Below are 27,565 nucleotides of genomic sequence, written 5' to 3'. Positions count from 1 at the left end.
CGATTCTTTTGCAGTACCATCGTACGAAATTCGTCGTCCAGACGACAGGACTTAGCAGGTGGTAAAGAGTGACTAGGTGAGTGTGTCTCAGTTGGATTCACATCCTGCGGCAAGATCTTGCGGACGCACAAGGGATACGTATAGGCAAAAGCGCAGTTCAGGACACTTCGGGCATGGCTGTAGTATACCGGGTGGATGGTCGTGGTAGTCATCGTTTATAGGCCGATTATCCCACGGATCTAGGGCCGCAAAGGTGAATGAGTGCTGCAAGATCGCGGAACGGCTTGCTGATAGTTTTGTTGTTGTTCATGTCTTTGGCCGCCCTGTCTGGGTGGCTTGGGGCGGGCTGCCACTCCAGGCTCATTACGTAGGTAGATTCAGCGTGTTATCAATCGAGATTGTTATCATGAATATGCACACATCACTGCAGGGTGTCTACTGTTGCAATGGGATACGTCCACGGGTGTAAATCAACTTGTAGAGCTATCTCGATGTAGCGGGCTTGATGAATCACGCACTCAAGTAGCCGTACGGTCCAAGAAGGCGATCTCAATGTCCACGATAAGGCTTGTGCGAGCTAGATGGAGCAAACACGTGACTACATAGTGCGAATGTTTGGAGCCTTAGCGCTACGCAACAGGGTAACATCCGTGGACGTAGACACAGATCTTGCTTACGATTGTGATTGGGTGTGGGAGTCATGCGCTAGCTATGCAGCTGGGCGTCTACAGTCATCGCATTGTACCATGGTACCTTCACCACGTAATGAACCAGTATCAGCGCCTCCAACTGCAACTGCCGCCTGGCCTTTTGCTTTCATCATATCCTGCCTGGGTGCATTTGGCATTCTTTCGGGAGAGATCCACACTGCGCTCAGTGGTCTTGTCTAGCGTTCAGGGATAGGTAGCCCCGAGTATGTCACGTGCGATTTCATGGAGCTGAAGCCTTACGAGGACCATAAAAGCCATCGTCCGCACTTTTCTGGCTATTCAATCATCTCCAACACCCAGAATCCTGAGACGTATGCTACGAACCGTCGGACCTCCTACGAACAATTCTCAAAGAACTACAATGCTGCTCAATCGCCTTCCTCGCGAGTTACGCGACATGATATACGACTACTATACCACTGAAGATGGCGGTTATCACTTCGAACCAGAGTCCAGAAAACTACGCACCTCGTCCGGAGACAAGATTGAGCTGTCTCTCATGTACTCATGCAAGGTCACTGCAGCTGAGATGCGAGACATGCCATTCCGAAACAACGTCATTCACTTCAAGACTTCTTCGGCTGACAATCGAAGTAGTCCACATGTTCGGGACTTTAGTGCCTTGCTGGAAGACCTATATTCTGCCAAGTGGAATACGCTTTGTCGGGCCAAACCTTTCATAACCGACGCCATTGCTCGACGAGTTGTCGCACTCTTCCCACAGAGCGCAGCATTCATGGAACAGTTCAGGACAACAAAAGTGAGAGTCCTAAGGGACTGCAGGCTCCGCAAATGGGGAATGTGGGGCCTAGCTCCATCCTTCCACCGCGACGCTATTGCCGTGTTGCTTTGTATGGTCGCGCAAAACTCTGCCTTCGTCAAGCATGCTTCACAAGATCTTACTGCAAGTCGCCACGGACTTGCCGAAAATACTATTGTGCAAAGGATGTATTCATTGCACCCTAAGCCATGGTTGCTTCCATCCAGAGATGACGTCGCGGCCATGAAACGAAAAATGCCTCGCGGTTGGGTACCGATGCCCCAAGAGCCAGTCCGCGACTCCACAAGATATTACATCTCCGCCGCTTCGCAAGCCTCGGGATTCTTGTCGCAGTTACCATCGCATATCCGGACCGGCGTACGTCACCTTGAACTCCACGAGCTTAATGCGAGCATCGCCTATCCGGAATGTCATGTTAGAGGCTTGATACCCTATTCGATCGAGAATCCTAATCTCAAGATCTCTCGCCGTGTGGATCTCTGGAAAACCGTACTGGCGTCGCAACAGCTCCCCCGCCCTGAGTACCAGCGCTATAGTTCGGGGTTCATAAGATCCTCACTAGCAAACCTTGAAGGTAAGGACGTTAGCATGACAGTCGCTCCGTGGTTACAGGAAGCTTTAGCGCTTGAAACTGCTGGTATGCCACCCAACGTCTTCACCGTGACCTTCGAGGGTAAGGCGGACTTTATGCAACCGATCTTTGACATACTGACCGAGGATGCATCGTGGCAAGATGCACTGCAGCAATGGACGAGGCGGGATGTTGTGTCTCCATTTGTGCGTGAACGAGCCGGAACAATCGGAGAGGGTTACAAGAGGTGTGATTGCTATTTCTTCGACGACTTCTCCGATTTGATGAAGAATGTCATCATGGGGGCAGGATCTGTGGAGTTCAAGAACTGCTATGCTCAAGCATGGAATGTTGAACAGATCATCGTTAGAAATAGCAACTGTCAGGGCGTTTGTGAATGGTGGATGCAATGGCAAGAGTTGCGACGTTTTCAGGTCATAGTCCCGCCGTTGCCCTGTACATGGGATACCATACTGAAGGAACATGTATGCGAAGAAGACATGACTGTGGAGGCTTGAGATGGGTACTCTGCCCTATGAACGAAGGTGTGACTTGGATGAGGGTTCGCCCTGCGTTGGTACCACTCGTAGCTCAATCAAAAGTTGGTTGCTCTTTTCGACAGCGGCGGATCAGTAGCTTATGAGATAGAGAGGTGTAGCCAGTATGAATGTGGCGAGTATTTCACGATAGTTTATCTAGTGACGAAGCACAGAAGTAAGTCGAACTTACAAACCATTGACACGACTGGGTCCTCTCTGAAAAGCATTCTCGTGCTTTCCAGCTTCTAGGACTGCATACACCATTGCTGTAGCATCGAGTTATGCCGTACCTGATGGAGGACCAGGAGAACCGACCAGGCATTTTGACGTGAAGTCTATTGCTCTCCCCAGACCAAGCTGTGCTAGTGATCGAGCAGTGTCATCAAATAACTTGTTGTTGTGCGAGTCGCCGAAAGGAGCGGAGCATATGCCTGCTCACAGGTATGTGCGGCGCGCCTGTTCAATTGTCGCAGCGCTTCGCCCGACTTGCTCCGCGATTCTAGCTTTCCTCTGTCGATTACGACATGGTATGTGTAGGAGGCGGGAGGACAGCGAACGACGAACTTCGAACGGCGGATGGCGAATGGCGAATGGCAGTGGTGGGCTGATACGATGCGCATCGTATTCGTTTCCGTGGTGAGCCCCGGTGGACCTTGTCCTTCCAACTAGGGTAGGGTGTTTTGGCGATTGATAGGAGCATCTGGTGACGCCGCTTTTCGTTGAAGATTTCGAGATCTGTCCGAAGTGACCATACGCAAGGTCAAGAAGTATAACTTTGTCTACAGCAGTTGCCATCATCAGTGGCCACGAAGGGTGTGTATGATATGGACGACATCGGTAGCAATGCCCGGAGGCGCGACGGTGAGGAAACGAGGAGATACGAGTCGAAGCAGCGGGAGATAGCGGAACCCAAAGTACATTCAAAGTCATTGCAATTGGATCATCACGAGACGAGCGCGCAAACAAGAAGACATGATCGTGATGGCGCACTGAGTTGAATGGCCAGGCGCCATGGCTGAGGATGCCGGCAGCTTCGGACATCGGCGTATCGATTCGCCGAACCTCCGACTCTGCGATACCTTCCCGAGGTCGTCTCTCCGGCCCACTCCTACACTATACCATCTCATTGTGCCCAAATCTAGCATCACGCTGACCTATGTGTTTCGTGATTAATCTCAACGAAGTGGAAATAGCTAACAGCGGCATTTTTACGTGTTGTATTCTATTCTATAAGGAAAGGCAGTTTCGCACTCTTACAACATCAGTCAGATTGCTCTCAGCCGATACTATCCAGAAAACCCTGTCAATATTCTCTGATATTGGAGGCGTGTATCATTGATTGCCATCTTGCCAGTAGTGCATCTATCGAAAAGCATGCGACTGTTGTCTCCATCGAACCAAACCCTCCTTTATGTTTCTGCACATCCGACGTCTTCACCAAAAAGACTTGAGATGTCCAGAGAGTCCTGGAAAGGGTCTTCCGTTTTCTGTCTTAGATCGGGCGCGTCGATAGTGTAGGACTCCTGAGGACGCCTGAATCCAGCTTTTGCATCATATATACGCACGCAGATGCCTCTGTCGCGGAATGTGTCGAAGACAGGATCGCGGCGCTTATGGAACCATGAAGCAAGTCGGCCATGTCCTGGAACGCATTCAAGCGCAAGAACCCGCAGCGCATTGAAGTGGTTCAGAACAAGAGAGAGTTTGTGGAGCCACACGATGGCCATACCATCAGGGCAGATGATAGTCAAACTCTCGATCGCTAAGGGCAATAGATGTCGAAGATCACCTCCAGGATGCGGTTTGCTCCGAAACTTCCTGTCTATAAGAAATTCCTGTGGCACCTCAAGGTTTCGCAGGTTCCCGAAGCCAGAGAGAGTAGTAACGGGTCTCATACTCGAAAGGTACCGTGCTAATGTTTCCCAGTCGCAATAGACTAAGCGGATATCTATGCGCAGGCTCTCAATTTCTGTCGAAGCGGCCGCCAGGTGCGAGACCAGGGTCTGGAAATATCGCCTAGCTCCACAGTAGTAACCTCTTCCAAAAGTGAGACGAAAGTCGACATGCTTCAGTGTATGTCGTCGACCGTTAAGGCTTCCATCGATGTGAAGGCATCGTATGATATGTGGGGTGACGAAGTGAACTGATGACGGCTCTAGTTCGCAGCAATCACTCTGGATAGTTAGATCTTCAATGCCGTTCTTCGAAGCTATCGGTGTGGTGACTTGGTTCAACCAGCCTGACCCTAGATCGCGGATACCGTTGCTCATGAGATCTAGTTTCAACGCCCTCAGATTTGGGAGGTAGAAGAATCGGAGGAGATTGAAATGTGTAAAGGGAATGCAGAGGTGTGTCAAATGCTGGAGCCCGCCTCATAAACCACACAGATCAGTCCGGGTGAATCGATCGTGTCTGATTCCATATAACACCCGAAGTATGTCGTTACGGAAAGAGAATCGTGATCCGATGATAGGGTCTGTGACACGGATTGAAAGCCTTTCAAGCTTCGGTAGCAGGTGTAATATGATCGCTGCGAAAGCCGACCGCTGCCCGCGCACGAGATTACTAGTGAGATGTCCCGCTACCTCGACCGGGACGGCCATCTGCATGATCTGTGCGGCGCAGTTCCCCACAAGCTTTGGTTCATCTTGTATCTTATCTTCCTTGGCAGCACAGAGATCGCCGTTCTGTGTATCCCAAAGACATTCAAATATCTTGACATGCCGTGTAAGATCATCGTGTGTAAGCAGTGTTCGCACAAAGGTATGAAACTTCTTTGGATTAATATACAAAGCTACTCCAGTGTATAGAGTGCTTGTAGCAACTTCTTTCCATCTGCGCGAGACTAGGCAGAGTCGGGCGAGCGTTTGAGATTGGCCCTTGAGATGCTCGGTTATCTGGAGCAGAAGTTCATTGGGAAGGTCGTTGAGGAGCGCCATCATGTTGACTGTTGTAGCAATTATCGACAGTGCACTCAAGCCTCAGTTGAGAGTTTTGGTCGGTGATGGTCGCGCTAGGTTGAGGTCCAGCTGTAGTGGGAGTCGAAGTAGCGCAGAAGGTGTAGTGTACAGGCTTAGAAAAGCATTGGTTTGCTGGGCCAACGTCTGTGCATCGTAGACACTAGCCCTGGAGAGCACTGAGCTAATCCAAAGTCTAGCAAAGAGCTTACATATACTTTGCCACACCGCTAGGCAGGCGTGGGAGAGGCCGCAGTTGCATTGGTCATCGAGTGATTCAATCTTTTAAGAAGATTATAGATCCGAGAAGAAGAATTGGGTATATAAAGCAGCCGAAATCTGGTAATTCCCCTCTACCAGTGTCCACCGAAAGCGTTTCAATCTTTTTCAGCTTCAACTGGGACAATTGTGTCCCCGGCCCATGTCAGTACTCGAGTTCCTCGACATTCCTTTGACGTTGTCAAGATCATAGATGCGAAAAGCCTCGCTGTCTCCCGTCGACGGGGGCAACTCCACCGTTAGAAGGCGCCCTCTGGCCTCTGCTCGGCCAGATGGTCGAAGCATGTGCTTTGCGTGCAAAAAGCGGCAAGGATAGAACGAGGATATTTATTGAGGAGGTCTGGCACGGATGTTGTTGGCAGGACCGGGCCGCGTGGAAGCAGGCACCAACATCATGCCTCGGTATATTTGAGCAAGAGCGCTAAACTTCCATCCAGCAAATGATAATAGGGGCTTAGACGGGGAAGTTACGATGTGGAGCTAGCTATCATCATTACCTAGGTACGTACATGGCATATTAGTGATAAAGGCACTTGTTTGGACGCCTCGACCCATAACTGACCCAGGAGCATTCGTTGTGGTTTTGGTTCGCAGATCTATAGATTGCAAGACAATGTGTACTTCAAGGCTCACCATAACGCCTGCCGTCCGTTTCCCGTAGGCTCCAGTCCACCACTCTTGTCACGCCGAAGCTGCAAACACGCCCATGGCCTCGCTGTCAGTCCACTAATACTGTATATCCTTGCGTTCCGCCAGGCTCATGTGTTGAAAGTTCCTCAGATCCGGCAGCTTGACATTAGTGCGTTCCGAGACGGCCTTACGCAACACCTTGTACACGCGCCCAGTCCCTGGCCACTGCGAAATGTGTGGGATTGTTGCACCGGCCTTGATGAGGACATCTGCAACGCGGTCATCGTTCCGATTCATGGCCAGGTCAAGAGGTGTGATGAGGTCTTTCCGAAGAGTCGGGATATTCGAACGTACGGCGAGGTCCACATTGGCACCTGCCTGGATGCAAGCCTGCACAGCGGCTACACGGCCGGATCGAACAGCGATGAAGATGGGAGCGTTAAGCGCTGTTCCCTGATCCACATTTTCAACGCGCTTGAGAGCTTCCTGGACATCTTCGGAGCTGCCTTTGGCGCAAACGGTGAGCATTGTTTCGCGCAAGACCCGTGTCCTGCCCTCAGGGTGGAAATCCAAGACGGCTCTTAGATTGTGCAAGAATTTCGTCGTATTCACATGAAGAGCGCGCAAGACCCAATAGTTGTAGGCGTTCCTCGTGGGAGAGCGTAGATTCTTCTTGTGGTAGTCGAGCAGAGTTTGAGCGATTGTACCGCTGTCGGTAGCCAGCGTGACGCAGATGGTGCTATGTATAGGAAACACCCCGCCCTCAGATGTAAGAGCAGTCTGCTCTGATGGCGAGTGTGTTTCGAGATAACGGACGATGACGTCGATCGACTTCGTATCGCCGAGAGTTCGAGCAATCCGGAAAGGTTCCACACCGAAAAGTGGATCTTTCTCTGCACCACTGAGTTCTGTGAGAACACCAGCAAGAACATCATGCGCTCTGATCATCAGTGATGTTTGAAGCCTATCTTGGACAGATAGCTTGGTACTGTCCTGGTTCTGAGTGACCAAATGGCAGGAGGGACCGCAATCGCACCACAAGGCGTGACTCAATTTGGACGCGTCGACGATCTTGCCTAAGCTCAGATAGAATTGTTCGATGATACCTGTGCGTTGCTTCTCATCTTCTATGTCAAGCTCTTGCAGAATGTAGTTGGTCATGCGCTGTAGTCGTCCACGGAAGTCTTCGTTGATGTTCCCCGGTATGCGCTTTACTTGCATCATGTAACGAGGCAGACGCTTGAGGGCAAGACGTTGAACGGAGTATACGTTAAAGTAGATCTCTTTTGGCTGCTGGGAGAAGACGTTACGCTCGATCTCTGCAGCAAAGGTACGGCAAACATCTCGCAGTCTCCAGACACTATCGATCTCAAAGCGCCGGGAAAGACCTTTGACGTTGTTGATCGCGCTTTTGACTAGCTCGTGAGTGATCATCTGGAAGATCTCAACAGGAAGATCGAGGAGGTTGGTCATCGTGGCTGCCGTGGGCGGGGGAGTTCGTCAGAGGTTGACGCCTAGATGATGGTGCTGAGTCGGCGATGGATCCGGAGATGGGAGTCGCAGCTTCGGAAGGAAAACGGACAAGATCAATGGAGGGCGAGTGACTTTATTTGAGCACGAGCCATGCGTGAGTGTCGCCTGCGCAGGTGGACCAGCGGACACTAGCGCGTAAACACGGGGCCTGAGTAAGGGCGAGCTTGCACCTCATACAGAAAAATTGAACAGGTCTGCAGACTACATTGAGCTAGAAACTTGCAATGTAGGTAACCTAACGCCAACGTAGGCTTTAGGGAGTTGACTTTTTTTCTAGGTTGGCGTGCTTGAGCGAGATACCCCAAGAAATCACGTCGCATGCGAAGGTAATGTGAAACATTCCATACGCGTTGCTGGGGGTGCATCCATGGATGTCTCTCATCGTCTGTCTTGCTCACACCCGCGCGGAAGTCTTGTGTTTCATCACATTACATTGCATGTTCATTTCGCAGTTACCTACCCCTGACCTCTCTGGGGCTCTCGAGACATGCACGATGCGTGAGACTGATGTGCCCTTTCCAAGTGCACAGGCCATGGCCGCCCGAGGTTTGTCGGCGCGTGCAGCCAACGGGAAAGACGCGCCCGCCATGGCACTGTACACATTCAATTGATGCATGACATGCAGCAGGGCGATGGACATAGATGGGAAGTGATGAGATGGGTGTTGGTGGTGTAGCAAGCGCGCCGCGCTGCGTCACTTCCGTGACCTCCGCAGATGACGTAATGTAAGAGCACGTGCACATTACTCATGTCGAGCAACTTCAACACAAGAAGATGTCCATCTCCTCACCATCAATTTTATGACTATGCACTTGTCGTCTACAAAGCCAAAACTTTGTTCTTTAGATACACATCTTCACCAATCCCAAAAGAATACATGATGAAAGCCGTAGACCATATCAGCGGATGTCTTCAGCGCGAGGCCGCCCATCCCACCAACCACTAAAGCCACCCCAATTCGCGATCCTCTGAGATTTATACCTGATTAGTTACCAGTTCCAGGATATACCCTCTTCCCCGCAACCTTATCAGCCCACTTCACCTCAAGCAGAGTGAAGTTCTTCTTCCCCTGACTGACCTTCTTCCGGTACGACACGCCAGCTGCCGCCCACCGCGCAGCCTCATCTGCCTCGCGTTGCTTCTTACGGGCCTTCTCCGCCGTCTTCCAGGCTTCGTGTTGTGCATTATGAGCAGCATACTGCTGGCGCCCAGCCTCTCGCTTCTGGTACTCAGCGTTGCGAGCATCAGTCTCTGTGATATTGGTGAGAAAGCGGTCGATGGTTTCGGAGAGACGAGGGTTTTTGGGAAGGTAGTCCTTCCTGAACTCGTCGGGTTTTGGGAACGTTCCATCGTCAAGCTTCTTTGCCATGGTGTACGCCATCTGCTTGAACAGCTTGTTTCCGGTTGGATTGTTGGCGGCGGTGATGATGTTGATGACGTCTGTGGGAGGGACTTTAGTGTTGATACGGCTAAAGAAGTGGTTGAAGATGCCTTGGGTGAAGGAGCCGATGCCCAATGCATCTGCGGCGCAGCAAAGATGTAGGTCTTTGAAGGTGTCTTCGACATCCTTCATCGGTTTGCCCTTAAAGTCTCTGACCACATACTTCTGGAACTGATACACCTTCGGCGCCGTTGGTAGTGCTAGTACCAGCGAGACGAGGTAGTTTAGAGCTTTGATATCGATGCCCTCTGGAACTATGATCTTGCCATCGACAACTAGGTCGTGCTTCTCTGACACAGCCTCGAAAAGGGCGATTGGTAATTTGGTGAGGTTGTTGCCGGACTTTATGACGTTGCCGAGGTGGTCCACAAACTGGACTCTGTTGCTCATTACTAGGTTTTGGCGTTGGATAGGACCGAGGGTGTGGAAGTGCTCGAGACCACCGGGGACCTTCTGATCGTTGAGAGAAGCGCTTGGAGTAGGCGCGGGGGGTACCATATTGTTTGACATGTTCGATATGAGTCGTCGCGCGTCTCTGTGATCGTCAGCGTCTGTCCAGCAAAGAGGCAACGATCGGAATGTACACACAAGTGGAAGTCCAAGAGTTTTGTAGAGGATTGTCCTGGTTGGAATCAATTGCGAGTATTCTTAATTGTATAGTCGTAAGTTTAAGACACAAAATACTTCGGTAGATGAAGAGTTACAAAAGCAGGGTGGCGAAATAGTCTATATAGAGAGGAGAGACACTAATATGTCTTGGCAGTGAATGACAGTGACAGCCGACCTCGCCCAATGGATCACACTTCTGCCTAGTAGAGCTCGCCAAGACGTCTCTTACTGCGTCTCCAGCAAATTATGATCATGGGATACGTCAGGGGACTGGTACGAGTGACATGTAGGAAGTCAAGGAAAGGCCGATACTCGGAGTTCACTTGATCAAATGGGCATATATACGGTTTGGCATGTTTGCCATACATCGTCATCCACTTGGTAAACGTCTTGTTATACATCGAGCATTTTCCACACATCCATCTAGCCCGAGTGCGTTGCTTGTCGAGTACCCGAGTGAGTAGCTCGACCTCCTCGGCCCTTACTGACTAGAGAAACATGCCAGTCATATCTTTTGGCTCTATGGAGTTGTCTTACATGTTCGCGAAAGTCCTTGATGAGGTCCATCAGCTCGAGAATGCGCTTAGACGGGTGACAAGCACCAGTCAAGGGGATATAACAACGGCTGTACCGCTCGATGTGCAGGCGATGATCAAACTTCGACTTGCGAGTACTAGGAGTGACTATAAGGATGTTTGCTGATACCAAGCCGACTAGAAGGCGTACGGAAGATGTGACAAACAGCCCTCCTCTATGCAAAAGGAGGCGCTTGTCAGAAGCTACTGTTCAACCATTTGAACAAGTCAGTCCCTACTCTCTCTCGGAAATGCATCAAGCCATCGAGACTGAAGACTTCATCAGGAGCTATCCTGCCACCGCGATGTCATCACTGAAGCGCGGTATCTGTATGCTGGAAGACCTGATCACGCAGGTACAAAATTCTAACATCGCGCAAGCCCGGAAGAAGAGATTCATCCCAGAATCTAAGGGCTACATCGACATCATCAAGCCTGGAGAAGATGTTGTGCCCATCACCGATACCCAGTACGAACAGCGCATCCACCAGTCCACACCGAATTGGGAGAACAACCTCATCGTCTGCACCTCTACAGAAGCACGCGATCTACTCCAGCGCTTCACCCTCCAAATCCCGCTCCTCGTCCCCTTGGAACTAAACAACAGCCCAGAACCACGCACCCTCTACTCCGCCCAACACTACGAAGCCGTCCTCAAATTCCGCAAAGACGCCTCAGCTGAAGCTTACATGGACATCCAAGACCTCACATCCAAAAACATAACCCGCCGGCTCACTATCTCCACCGCCCTAAAGCGCGTGTCCGACCCCACCGCCCTCCCGATAAATCTGCTCGATATACGGCCCGTACGTCAAAACGTCTTACCCTGGGAGCTCGACAATCTCACCGACTACAGCATCCTATCCGAAGCGACGGAAAACGGTGGCATGTCCAACCACTCCGACCCGAACCCCAGCGATCTCTCTAGTAAAACTGGGTTCGCGCTCTGGGGCAAACGAGGCGCATGGTCTTTCCCTCACGTTGACGAACACGGCCTCTACACCGGCGTGTTGTGTGAGACTGGCTCGAAACTCTGGTTCACGTGGTCGCTTTCCCCCTCTGAACGCGAGGAATGGGCTGTGTCGCGGCAAGCTGGTCTTCAGTACGCGCCAAACAAACCCGGCTTTCCTATTTACCTCAAGAAAGGGGATTTATTACTTATGCCACCAGGAACTGTGCACGCGCCGCTGAGTCTGGAGGATGTGATTATGCATGGGTTCCATGTGTGGTGTAGCAAGACCATGGTGGAGACGGCGGAGAGTGCGTTGTTGGATTTGAGGTTTCCGATGTGTACGAATGAGGAGCCGAGGAGGGAGTTGAGGGGGAAGTTGATGCATTTGGTACGGGCGAGTAAAGCGAGGTTGAGGCCTTATAAGTGGAGGGATCATGGGGAGTTTGCGGAGTTGGTGGGAAGGATTCTGGTGGTGTTGGAGGAGTTGGAGAGGAAGGAGCGACTGTCGTGATGAGGTTTTGATTGGGGTGCTAGCGCGTATGTAGATGCTGAAAGTAACCATTGCCTAGTTCTGCGGCAAGACTGACTGCCTGCTATTAGATGGGCTGTAGCATCATGCGTCGTCAATGTGATGGTACCTAGGTAGTTGAGGTTATTGTTGACGCACAGACCACCAACCATGCCCGCGGGACTGACAAGGGAAATCTGGGGCAAGCGAGGAATGCATTGAGTTGTGCGGCATGCCTCTCTGCGCCGACTATTGGCAGGGCGGAGCGGAAGCCAACAGCGGGACAACGGGGGAAGTGCATGGCGAGATGGCGTGCGTTATCAGGTGCCGTGACGGTGGCCAGGCAAAGCTGTCTTTGGTTTTTCGGGGCAATGGCTCAGGCTTAAGAGTTTGACATGTCGCGTCACTTTCGCCGAGGACACGCCTTTGCTCTTGAGACATCGTGCATCCGACGTCGTGCATTGCATGCGACAGCTCATCCATCGCTCCGTCCCGCCATGCCCGCTGCGCCGCCTGCTTGGTCATAATGCCGCCCGCCAACTCGCCTGTAAGCACCCGTCCACATGTCGCCGGTGCAGTGCTGTCACATAGCCGTGGTCAAGTGCATGACTGACGTAGCCGCTCAATAGGACGACGCGGAACCCACCTTCATCTCGGCCCTGCGCGAGCTCGAGAGCCCCGTAAACGACGACGTGCTCAACCTCGCCGCCACGCTGGGCACCCCGACGGACGAACAAGGCATTCCCAGCGACGACGACATCGAACGCGCCCACATCCACTATCTCCGCGCCGCACGTGAGCGCGACCAGGCGCGGTTGGACCGGTCCCAGGAGCGATTGCGCCTGCTGGAAAGGCAGCGAGACGAGCTGGAGCAGCGGGACCGCCTGCGCCGCGTCATGAGTCGCCTCTCCCGTCTCAGCGACAACAACTATGGCGACCGCGTGCCCAGTCAGAACAGCCTGTATGACTGGTCGCCGGCGACAGAGGCCCCGGGCGCGCCCGAGAGCTCGCTGAGGTCGACGGCCATCCTCCAGTCTGCAGGCGTGCGCCGCCATCCACGCTTCTCAGCGCGCACCAGGGAAGCCGCCACCAGCAGCGAAACACCGCCACGCCACGCTTCACACCGCAGCCTCCGAGACATGCTTGCCGCGAGGTCCAGCCTCTTCCCCGAAACCGTCCAGCGAGAACGCTCCGCCCGTCAGATGTCTTCGCACCGAGACTCCGAGGCCCGCACCTCGCCCATGCTGGAGCAGACCGTCAAGTACCTGTCGCGCATACGCCACTCGCGCGACGACGACGAGAGCTGGGAGCGTGCGCGAGACGCCGGTTTCCTGACCAAGGACTTCTTCCTGCAGCACGCAGACTTCGTCGCAAACACCCTCGCCATACCGCCGCCCACCGAGACCTCATGGCTGGCACCGGGCGCGATACTCTCGGGCTGTCAGCATGCGACGACCATGCCCGCTGCCGTCACCACCACATACAGCCGGCACACGGGACTACCACCGCCCATCCGACCCTGGATATGGAATCCCAGCGAAGTCTCCACCAGCCGAAACTCGCAGCCCGACGCACAACCGCACCAAGACCGATGGCCCGTCAAGGTCACCATACACGACGTGGACTGGGAGCAAATGTCTCTCTCCGCAACCATGGAAGCGTATAACGTACCTTCCCACCCGCATCCGCACACCATGTTTCCTCCCAGCAATGCCACGCCGTCCGTCACGCGCACCTCCTCCATTACAACCTACCTCGAAGGCGAAATCCTCGACTTCAACAACTACACCCTCCTCACCGAATCCTTCAAATCGAACGCCGCAAACGACGCAACATACTGGCGCAAACTGCCCCCCTTCCAGAAGATGAGCGACGAAGACGTGGTCAGGGCCCTGACGAGCAAGAAGTGGCTCACCGAAGTCCTGGGCCAGAACTGGATACTCATGCGCTGGAAAGAACGATGCTTTGTAAAGAGCCTGAACCGCAGCACCCCTGACCCCGTTCAGCCACCACCCTCCACCACGATACCTTCCTCGTTCTCCGCCGACCCTCCACCGTCCAACCCCTGGGCCTCGACAGGTTCCTCCAATTACGCACCCGCCGCTCCTACCTCCACGCATACTTCGCAACTCCAGCCCTCGCCCTACCGCATAGTCCGCAACGCGCAAACTGGCCGTGCCGAAGTCGAAATCACACCACAGCCCCTCTTCAACTCCGTAACGAACGACGCCGAACAAGCGACATTCGACGACTCAGGCTGCGGGCTTACCATCAGCGGCTTCTACTACGTGGCGCTTGACCGGAGAAGCGGGATGCTGGAAGGGTTGTATTATGATCCGCAGAGCAGTCCGTATCAGTGTTTGAAGTTGGAGAGCGTCAACGGTGGGCTGAGGACGGCGTGGAGCTTCAGATGATAGACTGGAGAATGAGTCAAGAAGAGCGGAAGAAGAATTGCATGGAACGGAGTTTTGGATTTGGACTTTTGGACTGCATCGCCCATTGAGGCTCTCCCGGATTGGATTGGGACTAGGTTTACTTTGACTACATGTTGTACTCTGTCTAGTATCATAGATGGATATGGAATACTATCGCCTCATACTTGCAGCTCTGGTTTGTATACAGGCCGTGGATACCCCGAAGTATCCGCAGCCAATGTTCCGCGGTACGTACAATGGAATGCGACTACTCACACTTCTAGACGCCCTACACGCGTAAACGTGTACGCGAGTTATGGCAGTCGCGAACAGCCAACACTATCAACCAATGATTACTCACACGATTACGGCCCCGCTTCCGCATGCAGTAAGTCCTGCCGGGTGCCGTCATCCTCCAGACCCATTGGACGTGTACAACCCGTTGACGGCTTGCCTGATGAGCGTCGTACGTCTGTGCATATATGTGTGGTGAAGGAGTCACGGGTTAAGAGTCACAGAAAACTTAGAGGGAAGAGTACAAAGCTTGATTGAACCTCGCATACTGTTGCTTTTCAGTTCAACTTCAGACCTCAGCATCTCTCTCTCTCTCTCTCTTGCCAATCTTTCCTTGCGGTCAGAACGAAGTCACTTAGAAGATCCAGCAACAGAAATTACACAATGGCATCGCCAGAGTATCCCAAAACTGCCGTCAACAAACTCGGTCGATTGGCGAATCGAGGTACGTTCATCTCCTTCGCACTCTTGCGTACTTGAAATCGCGTACTCACACCAATAAACTCAGGCACGTATGACTACGCAACAATCCACAGTCTAGTAAACGCCTGTCCAATCCTCCACGTCTCCTTCGTGGATCCAGAGCATCCTTTCCCGGTCGTCTTGCCAATGCTGGGATGTACGGGTAACTACGAGGTACGTCAATTCCTTCCCTCCCACCATCCACCATCCCACAACAGCAAAAGCATGAAAACATCAATATGCTAACCTAACCGCACAGGACCAATCCGCCAACCCCTCAAGCACCCCACAATCCCTCTACATCCACGGCTACGTCTCCGGCCGCATCTTCAAGTCCTCAAAAGACACCTCCACCCCCGGCCTCCCCATAACCATAGCCGCCAGCCTCCTCGACGGCCTCGTCCTCTCCCTAACCCCCTTCCACAACTCCTGCAACTACCGCTCCGCCATCGTCTACGGCTACGCCGAACTCGTCCAAGACGCAGACGAGGCGCTGTACGCCATGAAAGCTATTACTGATAATATATTGCCGGAGCGCTGGGAGAAGAGTAGGGTGCCCCCGAGTAGTGCGGAGTTGAAGAGTACGAGTATACTTAGGGTTAGGATTGAGAGTGTAGGTTATCTCCTCTTTGCCTCTCTCTCCCTCCATCTCTTTGCATAGATATTGGTGTTCTTTCCTACTACGTTGCCTTTTCTGTGCTAACATTGTTTGTGTGGTATCAGGCAAGCGCAAAGATACGGACCGGCGGGCCGAGTGAGGATAGGAATGATCTTAAGGATAAGGAGTTGGTGAAGAAGACTTGGACGGGTGTTGTGCCGTATTGGGGGACGTGGGGGGAGCCTGTTCCCGGAGAGGAGAATGGATGTGAGGATGTGGAGGGGTACATTGAGGGGTGGAGGATGAAGGAGACGGGGAAGGCGAGGGGGTATGCTTTTGAGGCTATTGCGAAGGGTAAATGAGTGTTGAACAAGGGGAGGTGAGCATGAGTGGATGCCCGTCGCGGGCGATTTCTTACGTCGGTCTCGTTAGGGTAAATCCCATATGGACGACTTATATAGTGTTCTTACTTTTTAGTAGTTGGAAAATCGCCTCACACATGTGATCTCCTAGCAGGCCCATGATACTCATCCCACTCAACCCCCGCCTCATCTTTCTTCCCAACCACCTTCCGCCCCCAATCCCATTCTCCATACCCAGCTGCTACCATTCTGAGCGAAAAGCGCCTATGTCTCTCGTACATCTGCCTTCTTTGAGAAAGGGTCCTGTATTTCTCGTTCACCTTCGCGACCGCCTTTTCGAGGACGGGAGTAAGCTGGATCTGAAAGACTTCCACGTTGGAGGCTGTTTCGTTCCAGACGCGTTTGGCGAGGCCGGCTATCATGATGCGGAAGAGGCGGGGGAAGTGCGGTGTTATTGTCGCATATGAAGTGATGGCTTCGATGGTCGCCCACGAGGGTAGGCTTGTTCTTAGAAGGTCTTCGCACTGGGCGTATAGATCATCGACGTATTTGTCCATTCCGAGGGCCGAGGCCGCAGCACATACGTCCAGAGATGTTGTCATGGGTAGACAAAGGACGAATGGCGGGGACTTGGTCGGATTCGCAACGATGTCCTCGATGTATTTGATGAGTCGAGACACTGCATCCGCATCAACGGCTGCGGGTAGCATGACTGTATCATCTACGAGGACTTCGCTGGTCTTTGTCGAAGCCGCTCGAAACAGTGGCTTTGAGATTGTTGTAATGAGCTCGGCGTCGATGAAGACCTCAATGCGGTCGTACTCGGACTCGAGTCTCTTGCGGTCTGCAAAGGGCCAGTCTCGGATGTCGATGTCTTTGGCGGTGATCAGGTCGGTGGACTGAGCGGTATTTTCACCCTTGTTCTGGTGCTTCTCGGTCTTTGCGTCAGGGAAGATCATGTCCCAGACCTTGTCGTCTACGCGAACGTTGGCGCTGGCGGAACGGAGTGGTAACGAAGCCATGATTACTTCTTCCTTCTGTTTGAGTTAATCTCGACATTGAGAAGTGTTGATGCAATCATACTCTGGGCTTAGTAGGTACTTGAAGTTGGCGTCGAAGGACATTCGTTCCCGGCTGGAGTCAAGATAGCGATTATAACGGTGCATGAAGAGGTACAAACGGATCGCGACTAGCAGGAGGAGGCGAAGGCTGCAACCCCGTTCCTTGGCACACACAAAAGTGAATGAATGCAGTTGCAATCGACGCCTGGGTTAGGCGGCCGGACTTTAATGACGAGGGTGGAAGAGGAAAGTTACAGGCTGAATTTTCTCTCCAGTCTCTATAATAGGAAAGCTTCTGAAGCCTTCGCGCTCCGGCTTTGTAGTGTGTGCCTTATCCCATTCACCTTTCGTAGTCTCTACGGGCTAACGTACGCAATCTCTTGCCGGCGAACACCACGTCGCCTGCTCCAACGCAAGGACCAGTCACTTTTCATCTACCGCTCCCTGGTGCGGCGGAATTGGCTTCAGCCTCTTGACATGATCAAGAACACCCATATTATTCGCGAATCGATTATCCTCCGGTCCCATAATTACCGTATTCTCTGGATTCAGGAACTGATGCGGAAACCCCATTTCGAAGCCATAAGCCGCGTCAATTTGCTGGATCTCCTCTGGCGTAAGACTCAAACCAAGAGCCTGGATGTTACCCTCGAGATGCGAAATCTTGCGACCGCCGACGATGGGGAAGACGTAAGGTGACTTGTGCATGACGTATGCGAGAGCGACGGAAGTGATAGGCGGGACCGGAGACTTTGCGTTTGCGATATCTTCGAGCACGTTGCTGACCTTTTTTTCGTTGCCGATGACCATCATCTTCATTTTTCTGCCGCCGTTTTCTGGGTTCTCTCTCTGCGCACTCGTCTTGAAGCTTCCTCCGCCAATAGCGCCCCATGGTGCAAGGGCCATGCCTTCGTCTAGTGCCATTGGGATGATTTCGCGCTCGAAGGAACGGTCAGCGGCGGACCAGCGGCCTTGATAGATTGAGAATTGGCGGAGACCGTGTTGGCGGGCGTAACAGTTGGCTTTTACTACAATCCAGGCGGGGGTGTCGGAGATGCCTAGGTAGAGCACTCGACGGGAGGAGACGAGGCCGTTGAGAGCGTTCATTAGCTCTGGTATGGAGGCTGTTGAGTCCCACAAGTGAACGTAGTACTATGAGGCAGTTAATCACGACAGTCGTAGCGGAATACAGAGCCCGAAGAAGGAACTCACGATATCGACATAGCTAGTCCTGAGCGCCTTCAGCGAACGCTCAATACTTGTATGCATGTTCTTCGCACTATTACCTCCATAGTTACTCTTGCACCTCGTACCGCCTTCCTTTTCTCTCTCGGTGATCTGCATACCGGTGAACTTGGTCGCGAGTACCATCTCATCTCTGACACCTCGATCCTCCATCCACTCACCAATCCACTCTTCGCTCTCGCCAAACTGGTAGTTAACGGCGGTGTCGATGAAATTCCCGCCTTGCTCGTAGAAGTAATCCAGCATTGTAAAGGCCGTTTCTTTAGTGCATTCTCCGAGAGTGGCTTTCCATGCTTCGCCGAAATTCATGCCACCGAGGCAAAGAGGCGAGACCCGGACGGCTGCCGTAGGACTGAGGATACGATGTCTGCCTAAGAGTGACACGGGTGCGGCTGGGTTGATGAATGACATTATGAAAGTGTAGCAATAAGCTAGGAACCTAACTCGCAAGAGCTACGCAGCGATGAGATAGTTTCTTGTCCTGTTGTAAACTTCATGCACGTAGCATCTAATGCACCAACTCTTCTTATATGGCTGCCAGCTTCTGCAGCAGCGGCCTGGCAGTCGTTCCGTCGCAGGCCTTATCGCCGCGAATGCCATACCGGAGCAATTGGCCGTATATACACAACGTAGCAAGGCGTAACGCATGCCGTACAAGTAGGTGCGACCGAAACGATACTTGCTAATATCCAATGGCGTTGCAATCAAGCAATGGGCGAGAACCTCGTATGGTCTGACATGCGCCACCAAAGCCGGTAATTCCGCAATCTCCGAAGCGTCAGACCGAAGTGAACTACGCCTGCAATATAGACCCTTCAATAGCTGAGCAACTGCGTTCTGTATTGATCGCTTCGTAGTTGATGTTGTGAATTCTGCATCTGGACCCCTAAATCGCATCGCCATGTTAGCTCACCGCTAGTGCACCCGAATCGTCATGGCCGCAGTTCCCCAGAATGCTGACATCATGGCTCCACCACATCATGCGCGCGCATCGCACAGTCGCCGCGTCCATCGGAGATGTGGTACCTGCATCTCAGGGTCATCAGCATGATGTCGTCGCCATTGATGCAGAGATTTGTGGTGCACGGGCAGACCGACAAGTTGCAAATGCGCATTGCAATCCATCTTTCCCCATAGTAAACGTCACGTTGAGCGCACACCTCAGACGATATCAATTTCGCATTACATCAGTACTCCATCACACTACATATTCAGCGTGTACAGCCCACACCTTCGCACCTTCCACTTCACTATCCCATCGGCATATAAACAAGCAGCAACAATGGCTTCCAGACTCCTCCGTATCAACCGCAACGTTTTCCTCGCAGCACGACCAGCAGCTCGCATTACATCGCAAAGAGCACCGCTCAAGAGCAATATCAACGACCTCAGCAACCACCGCGCTTTCACAACAACACGCATCATGGCTGTCCAGGTCGACTCCAACTTCATCTCGCAGATCACCGCTGCCGAGAAGAAGATTACCGGCAAGGACGAGCCACACAAGGGCGGCCCTACCGCGAAAGCCCAGCAGCACGTTGGCCAGAACCTTACCGCACAAGTCATCCACGACATCACCGAGGGTGAGAAGGTCCTCACTGGTTCCGATGAAGTCATGAAAGGAGGTCCTACATCCATCGCTCAGTCTGCTCTCACATCAGGCTCAGCACCTTCCAACAACAACAACAACACTACTGGCGCCAACACTTCCAACGCATCAGGAAAGCTAGACTCGTCGACGCTGAGCAAGATCACCGATGCGGAGAAGAAGCTCACGGGCGAGGACGGTCCCGTACCTGGAGGTCCCACTGCGCAGGCGCAGAGTCACGCCAAGGAGCCCATTACTAGCGAGGCGCTACACGACATTACTGAGGGAGAGAAGAAGGTTACTGGTGGAGAGCGCGTCAAGGGTGGTCCTACGTCGACTGCTCAGTCTGAGCTCGCGAAGAGCAGGTCATGAGCTTTCTAGTTGTACGACGCTCTACCATTGCGCGAGTCTTCCTGTTACGATTACCTCGACACGCCGTGTATAATACTGTATGATATTGCATAAGGAAGATGAAGAGGGGATTAATGACTACTATGAGATATGATTGTATCATATATGAAAGCATCTAGGCTGTTATAAACACAGGCTTATTCAAATAACATTACGTCTATTTTTGACTATGTTTTTCGAGTGCTTGTTAGATCTTCATCGTATGCGACGATAGCACAGTCAAGCAGAACTGAAGGGTAAAGTATCATCATTCGACGTAACGTACGCGCTATCCAACGTACAAGAGGCCCATCAAAGGTCACAAAGTGCTCACATCACACCCATCCCTCCCTCTCCCTATCATCCTTAACTCCACTCCCCTTCAACCACCCAACCCCCACATTCGCTACACCCTTCCACTTCTCCACGCTCTTCTTCTTGCTGAACCGATACTGCCGATCACTAGTTCTCTCCAACCTCTCCTTCAATGGCCCATCACCCGATGCACCCAGCCCCCCAAGTTCGATGTCTTCTCGAACCTCTGCTTCGCGGAATCCAAAAGCCGATGCAGCGCCTCGTCTCGATCGCGTAGAGTTGACTTTGTGTAAGGTGGGTGGTCGCGATCCAATCGTTTCATTCGATCTTACACGACGCAGACGGTCCTGGAGATCTGCTGCTTCGCCGTCGCCTAGGATTCTGCCTTTGCGGTTGGAGGGCGGGGTGCGGTAGTCGAAGTTGGAGTTTGCGCGGCGGAGACCATATTTGCGGGGGCTTTGCTCGAGAGCTTGGCCGAGCTCTTGGATGGCTTCGTCGCGTGCGCGCATGCGTTCCAAGGATTGCATGCGCGGTGCTGCAAAAGCGCGGCCTTGGACGGATTGGGATGGGCGGCGGCCCAGGCGCGGTGGAGAATGGCGGGCTGTGCGCTTTTCTTCTATGGCCATGGCGACTTGGGCGACGGAGTTGGGGACCACGTCGAGAGAGTTCTGAGGGTGTGGTTATTAGTGGATGCGGAGGAGGATGATAGTGCAACGCACCATGTGGATGAGAACGATTGGTAGTTGAACGGTGACGAGCTTTCTGCAGGGAGTCAGCTTGATCAGTGATAGTGACGACAAGACTGACGTGTGCCCGCTGGCTACAATGACATTCAAGAAGTATCTGACTTCAAAGTATTTGCCTGTCTTGGTTAGGGACCGAGTACACGACTTCGCGCCAATGTACATACCACACTTTACCGTACCGTGGCCACGGGGTATTTCGAGATCACAGGTCCTGATATGAGTCTGTTGTGCAGAAACACCGTTCCAGCCGGCACAACCATGCTTGACGACTGCTTTACTGAGGATAGACCGCTCGTTGCTGTCAAAGATGCGAGCCTGACCCGCAGACTTCTCCATCGTAGCCGCAGCAACCTACAACGCACTCTTATTAGCATCATGACAAGAAAGTATGTCAAGCTCGCATAACAAACGTGTTTGTAGCAGAGTATGTCCCTCTCCAACTGAAGCTCAATCTTTTTGACTAGCTTGCGACTGTTGTTGGCGACATGAACATCGACGTAGAGACTGGTTCCGCTGACCCAAACTTGTCGATGTAGGCCTGCAGTGACGCGGACGACTTCGACGGTGGTTTCTCGGGGCTTTATCCACTCGTCTGAGGCAGTCAGTGGACTAGGTAGCGACATGAGTGCCTTTTCAGCTGCGAGCATGTCAGCACTGTGAGATTAGGCATTGATAAGTTAGATGCCTCATACGATCGTACACTGAGAGCACTGTGACATCTTCGGAAGTCCTGACAATGTATTGCCTTCCTTGATCGCGAATAAGAAGTGATACGCAAAGTATGTAGCGGATTCTCGCATTCTTTGAATGAAAGGGCGGAGGACCAACGTTGAGAGGTAGGCTCAGATTGAACGCGAGATTGGTCGTAGAAGGCATCAGATGCCAGAAAAGATCCGCGGAACTTATTGGCTCTTGGGTATCTACCATGTTTTGAGGCGGCGGGTTTTGCTCATCAATGAGCTCTGTAGCAAGGTTCAGAAAGACAGCTCGTCTGTTGCCGCTCACTTCCTCCGTCCCAAGAAGATCGATAGATATCCGGGCAATGTCCAGAGTCCTTCTATGACGTATTCGCTCTGCATCGTCGACGTTTATCTGGACGGTCCCTTCGATGGAGCCTCCGCCCACGAAAATGCCTGCGGATAAATCCAGGCCAAGGTCGATTCGCGGATGTCGGTGTGATGGAAACTCTAGCAGCTCTTTCGATAGTGGATCGCGAACAAATGTTCTGGAGGGTATGCGTCGGTGGGTGTCATGAGTAATGGGGTCAAGGCGAGTCACAATGTGGCGCAAGGGGGACTGCGATTGACCATGCCGAATGATAGTATTGGTATTATTGCTAGGAGGCGGAAACGGTATAATAGGTATGGCGCTCAGCGTGTTCGTCGCAGTCGCTTGGGTTATGTGTATAGGTGGTATCTGCTGTGGCTGTCGCGTTCGAGAAGTGCTCGGTGCACGAGGTCGTGAGGACGATCGTGGCGGGACGGTACCGGCTGGTATGCTGTATATGCTCGATATGCTGTGGTTATCTGCAGGGCTTGATGGTGATGGTGATCTAGACGTCCGACCCCTGTGGGTGGATCTTATGCCGTTGCTTTCAATGCTATTCTTTCGATCAGGTTCTACGTTTTCACCGTACCGGTTGTCGTTGCTCGGACGTCGTCTCGTAGCAACAGAGGGCTTCCGTGACATCTCCGTGCGAGAGGTACTTCGGGGAAAGTTGTTTGTTAGGGCGTTCCGAGGTAGGGTGTCTGCAAAGCTTGATTCGGTGACTTCGCGAATGTCTGATAAAGGTCTGGGTTTCGCCCACGAAGAGGCGGTGGAGTGTCCTCTTTGTTCGCCCAGATGGATGCTGAGCATGCCTTCGCGGGCTGTGATATGACCGTTGTCTGACTCGGGCGAAGCTAGAAAGGAGGAAATGCTGGCTCTCTCTGGCGAAGGATGAGATTCGATTAGGTGCTCTTTGCCAGGCGGCGGCTGCGAGTGTCCTGACCCTTTCAGCAGCCGTCCCGCGATCTCGGAAAAGATCATTGCTACCTACCGTCAGCAATGCTTTGAAAAGCGATATAGCGCCGAGCACCTCGTGAACGATAGACTGCGCGCGAAGCTGGCGACTAGCGACTAGAAGCTGACCGAGTGATTGATGCGGGATCTATACTGCTGAAAACAGGATGGAAGTCATATGAGACTATGCGATGCTTGGATATCCTGGTAGGGGTGAGGACTGTCGCCTGAGGTGTGCATGGTGGAGGTCGGATGTCACGATCTCCCGCAACATTGCATCTAGGAGTGAGAGAAGGAGCCCGTGTGAGCTTGCTCTTGACACGATTGTACCGCACGTGGCGGTTGGAGTTGGCAGGAACAAACCCGGCATTTGGAAGGAGCGCATCTCACTGAGTTGAAATTATTGAGCAGCGTACTCAGGCGCGTTAATGAGGATTTCAGCCAATGTCATGTTTTTGAAGTGTTCTACAGTGATTCAGTGAGAACACCTTTTCAGGCCATCTGTATACTCAAACCTCTACGTGTTTAAGATAGCCTTTTCGGGACTCCAGTTCATAATGTACATGCGCAGGCGTCGGTTATCATTTTGATGCTTTCTGTTCAGAAGCACTCAAGTGTGGAATCCGACAGTCCGCACCTAGGCAATGCCGAATGTCCGTTGCCGATTTGACGGGTCTCGACTATTCGAACAACGGCTGGAAGGTCACGATGCGACAGGGTGCAACTAATGCCCTCGTACGAGTCTCGACCGCCCGCCCCATAGGTCACCTGCTTGCTCAGCCGAGAAAAAGCGTCGTGACGCTACGGCTGCTTCGGGCCAACAGAGCTCAAGTGGTGCATAAAGCAACGACCTCGGCGATCCTCAGGCCAGACTTCGGTAGCGGTTCGGGAGCCGGTGGTTGCGCTGGCGGAATAACGTGTCCAGAGTACCAGTTGTGCGGTGGTGGTGTGCACTGCACACGGCAGATGCGACCGTTGGTGGCTCCTTCCTCCAAGATCTGGCATCCACTAGTAGCCTGGGGCAGCCACGTGATGACCCTGAGAGTTTGCAGCGTGATGGCTACGGGCGTTGTCCTGGTCACGGCTGAGAGACGTCCCAGGTTCATCGGTGAGGCATGTCGTATAGATTGACTGCAGTCGTATCGATCGTTATCGCCAGCTGCGCCGATAATGCAACCCTCGTCATATCAGATCATCCAGATGGAACCTGCTCGTCAGCCTTACCTATGCCGTCCGCGAGTAGGGTGACTTCATAAGGGCGAGGTGCGTGGCCCCGGTGCAGGGGCGCGCTCCGACGTCGGTGGCCTGGCGTGGATGCGACGATGACGGCTGGTTGCTTGCTTTTCACGGGAAGACTTCATGGCCGCGTGGATGGAATCAGACAGACGCATACACGTCGCGAGTTGATCGCGCTCGAACGGGCGCCGCCTGCTAGATAACAATGCCAGGCTCGCGCTCTGCCTGCGCGTCCATGGAGAAGCCGGAGAAAGGCTACAAAACTTTCTAGTGGCGCGGGAGCTAACCACCGGGCTACGCCGCATGGGGCATCGCGATCCAGCTCGGCTGGGGCAGCCATGTTCGGCGTCGTCCACCAGGCGTCTGGCACAGCGAGAGCCGTGATGCAGCGTGAGCACCCCGCGAGAAAATTCTGAGCGTTCGGCCAACCGCGCACCCGCTCGCTTGGCCGTCATTGCGCGTGCGAAGTGCCCAGCAGCGGGAGCACGGCTGCCATTTGCTGCGCGCCTGAGAGGAGGCCTTCTGGGGCGAGGCGAGTCGAGCGAGCTTTAACCACACGGGAGGAGTTGATCTGGGCAGCAGAGAGTGGTCCGCCCGCCTTTTCAAGTCCAGCACTCCGCCCCTCCGTTCGAGCCCATCTCTGTTTCCATTACCCAAGAGCTTACCTCACAACTACTGCGCGACCACACACAGGCCCGAACGCCCTCTTCTTATCATACATTATCAAAACCCCATACAAACCGTATCGATTTTCGACCCGGCGCTGCGGCTGCCCAGCACAAGCGCGTCTAAGCGACCAGAGCCTCCTGCTATCTCCTTCGACCTGCCTTTGTCGCATCTCTCGCAGCTCTTGGCGCCTCGGTGCCCCTCTATCTGGACGGAGGGGTACGGTGGCCGTAGATGGGAGATAGTCTCGTAACAGATATGACGGCCCCCGTGGGCAAGGCAGAGGCTTCGCGCGATGGTTCGACCGACTCTATCGGATCGTCGCCCGAACCTGGTCTGGCGGAGACATATACCCAGGAAGAGCCCCAGCAGCAGAAGCGCAAAGGCGGCCGTAAACCTGTGAGCCTTCCTGATGCCAATTGCCTTGCCTGTCATGGCTGCAGCAATTGAATCGCCAATCACTATGTCGAAGATAGGACTAACCAAGCGTCGTAAGATATATGCCACCTCAGAGGAGCGCAAGCAGCGCAATAGACAGGCGCAAGCCGCCTTTCGTGAGCGCCGTACAGAGTACATCAAGCAGCTGGAGAGCACCATAAAGCACCATGAGGACACGCTGCAGAACCTGCAGAACAGTCACCGCAACGCCGCCGACGAATGCCTTATGCTCCGGTATAAGAATTCTCTACTCGAGAGGATTCTGCTAGAGAAAGGTAGCCCCAATCTTATCAAGACGTCTATCTATCAGGGTACACACGCTAACCTCTTGCTCCACCAGGTATCGACGTCCAGGCCGAGCTGCGCGCGAAGACTGGCAGTCCAAACCTGGGGCCGACCAGAGCCCCAGCGTCTGCACACACCTCGCCCAACCAGGCGCCTCTCCAACAACGTGCTATATTGAACAGACAACAACAGCGGCGCTCGCTCCAAGGCCCGCCCAAGGTTGATAGCGTCAACGGCTTGCCCATGATACAGCCGGATGGGCCGATTCAGCGTTCACCACTGTCGCAACCCACTCCTGGCTCGCATCTCTCGTCGCCTGCTCAATCAGCAACGCGCTCGCCCAGCTTCATACCTCATGGTCAATCAGTGTCTCCCAACTTTGGGCCCATACCTCCACAACAGCAGCAGCATCAGCAGCAGCAGCCGCTACGGCCACAGCCGCCTAGATCAAACTTTACTCCCATGATGGGTGCTCAGCGCCCTTCGCTCGTAACGAACCAGGCTCCCGCAAATGGCATAGCAAACGCGTCTACTGTTGGCAGCAACGGTAACGGCATAACTCAGAGCAGTGGTCCTACGTCTTTCTACCAGACACAGTTCACGGACCACATGAGTCAACTCGGCAAGCTGACCCGTTTCCTATCCCCTCTTAAGTATAGGGCTTTGTAATCCTAGGCTGATTTCGTGTTACAGAGCAGGAGTACGAGGAACAAGCCGACTCCTACGACCACGACGACCCGAGCGAGCACTCCGCTGGCCCTGGCCCATTCCCGCAACAGAACTTCCCGCCGTCGAACAACATGCCACCACCGATGCCGCCCTCGCAGAACCCACCCTTTACGAGCCCAGCAGCTTTGGCGCCCAACGACGGAGGCCATGCCTACAATGGCATGAGCAACAACCACCTCTTCGACCCGTACGACCCTATGCTTGACGCCGACCCCTTTGGACTCTCGGCCAGCATGCACTTCCCCACGATGTATGAGAGTAGATGATGATACGAGGAAAGGATAGGAAGAGGGGGCTATATTGGAGTTATCAGGGACCGAATTGGATCACCGCCGACTGATACCCTCCCATGACGTTGTTTAGCGGGCGCAACAACTGCTTTTACCCAATCGACAATGTGTCACGACGGTACGACGGCGTTCAACATGAGACCACGAGTCTCGATACGGGGGAATTCTACAAAAAAGTTATCATTCAACCTGGGGCAGGTTTACGACATGTGTATTTGTGATGGAAATTGCTTGGGGTTATTGCTATGGACGCGGGTGAATATTTCTCATCCATACGCTTCACTCTGGCATCGCTGCCTGTCTAGTGACACTGGAAGGCGGGACGATGCTTTGTACATATTGTAATGCAGTCGGCCGCAA

At 53.2% G+C, this 27,565-nt stretch overlaps 10 protein-coding genes across 10 annotated transcripts; 5 read left to right on the top strand and 5 right to left on the bottom strand.

Moving 5' to 3' along the window:
* Nucleotides 1-6,563: 6,563 nt before the first annotated feature.
* J4E83_007137 (uncharacterized protein) lies at nt 6,564-7,940 on the bottom strand (the record flags this gene model as incomplete). The annotated part of the gene is made up of 1 exon (XM_049334042.1): nt 6,564-7,940. The coding sequence occupies one exon, from the start codon at nt 7,938-7,940 to the stop codon at nt 6,564-6,566; it is 1,377 nt and encodes a 458-aa protein (XP_049186853.1).
* A 1,045-nt stretch (nt 7,941-8,985) lies between these two features.
* J4E83_007136 (uncharacterized protein) lies at nt 8,986-9,939 on the bottom strand (the record flags this gene model as incomplete). Its single annotated transcript, XM_049334041.1, has 1 exon — nt 8,986-9,939. One exon carries the CDS (start codon nt 9,937-9,939, stop codon nt 8,986-8,988), a length of 954 nt encoding a protein of 317 aa, XP_049186852.1.
* Nucleotides 9,940-10,876: 937 nt separating this feature from the next.
* On the top strand, nt 10,877-12,088 carry J4E83_007135 (uncharacterized protein; the record flags this gene model as incomplete). The annotated part of the gene is made up of 1 exon (XM_049334040.1): nt 10,877-12,088. One exon carries the CDS (start codon nt 10,877-10,879, stop codon nt 12,086-12,088), a length of 1,212 nt encoding a protein of 403 aa, XP_049186851.1.
* Nucleotides 12,089-12,611: 523 nt separating this feature from the next.
* On the top strand, nt 12,612-14,499 carry J4E83_007134 (uncharacterized protein; the record flags this gene model as incomplete). The annotated part of the gene is made up of 2 exons (XM_049334039.1): nt 12,612-12,632; nt 12,715-14,499. The coding sequence occupies 2 exons, from the start codon at nt 12,612-12,614 to the stop codon at nt 14,497-14,499; spliced, it is 1,806 nt and encodes a 601-aa protein (XP_049186850.1).
* A 678-nt stretch (nt 14,500-15,177) lies between these two features.
* Nucleotides 15,178-16,215, top strand: J4E83_007133 (uncharacterized protein; the record flags this gene model as incomplete). Its single annotated transcript, XM_049334038.1, has 4 exons — nt 15,178-15,238; nt 15,335-15,429; nt 15,515-15,868; nt 15,979-16,215. 4 exons carry the CDS (start codon nt 15,178-15,180, stop codon nt 16,213-16,215), a joined length of 747 nt encoding a protein of 248 aa, XP_049186849.1.
* A 131-nt stretch (nt 16,216-16,346) lies between these two features.
* On the bottom strand, nt 16,347-17,237 carry J4E83_007132 (uncharacterized protein; the record flags this gene model as incomplete). Its single annotated transcript, XM_049334037.1, has 1 exon — nt 16,347-17,237. One exon carries the CDS (start codon nt 17,235-17,237, stop codon nt 16,347-16,349), a length of 891 nt encoding a protein of 296 aa, XP_049186848.1.
* A 462-nt stretch (nt 17,238-17,699) lies between these two features.
* On the bottom strand, nt 17,700-18,932 carry J4E83_007131 (uncharacterized protein; the record flags this gene model as incomplete). The annotated part of the gene is made up of 2 exons (XM_049334036.1): nt 17,700-18,428; nt 18,489-18,932. The coding sequence occupies 2 exons, from the start codon at nt 18,930-18,932 to the stop codon at nt 17,700-17,702; spliced, it is 1,173 nt and encodes a 390-aa protein (XP_049186847.1).
* An 871-nt stretch (nt 18,933-19,803) lies between these two features.
* On the top strand, nt 19,804-20,481 carry J4E83_007130 (uncharacterized protein; the record flags this gene model as incomplete). Its single annotated transcript, XM_049334035.1, has 1 exon — nt 19,804-20,481. One exon carries the CDS (start codon nt 19,804-19,806, stop codon nt 20,479-20,481), a length of 678 nt encoding a protein of 225 aa, XP_049186846.1.
* Nucleotides 20,482-20,834: 353 nt separating this feature from the next.
* On the bottom strand, nt 20,835-22,487 carry J4E83_007129 (uncharacterized protein; the record flags this gene model as incomplete). The annotated part of the gene is made up of 6 exons (XM_049334034.1): nt 20,835-21,482; nt 21,534-21,576; nt 21,622-21,676; nt 21,725-21,911; nt 21,971-22,197; nt 22,253-22,487. The coding sequence occupies 6 exons, from the start codon at nt 22,485-22,487 to the stop codon at nt 20,835-20,837; spliced, it is 1,395 nt and encodes a 464-aa protein (XP_049186845.1).
* A 3,439-nt stretch (nt 22,488-25,926) lies between these two features.
* Nucleotides 25,927-27,181, top strand: J4E83_007128 (uncharacterized protein; the record flags this gene model as incomplete). The annotated part of the gene is made up of 3 exons (XM_049334033.1): nt 25,927-26,176; nt 26,242-26,820; nt 26,880-27,181. The coding sequence occupies 3 exons, from the start codon at nt 25,927-25,929 to the stop codon at nt 27,179-27,181; spliced, it is 1,131 nt and encodes a 376-aa protein (XP_049186844.1).
* Between the last annotated feature and the right edge of the window lie 384 nt (nt 27,182-27,565).

The sequence above is a fragment of the Alternaria metachromatica genome (assembly GCF_023757995.1).
Source record: "Alternaria metachromatica strain BMP 0045 chromosome Unknown scaffold_17, whole genome shotgun sequence".
Lineage (NCBI taxonomy): Eukaryota > Fungi > Ascomycota > Dothideomycetes > Pleosporales > Pleosporaceae > Alternaria > Alternaria metachromatica.
Note: the sequence above shows the minus strand (reverse complement) of the source record. Positions and strands in the feature narration are given on the sequence as shown.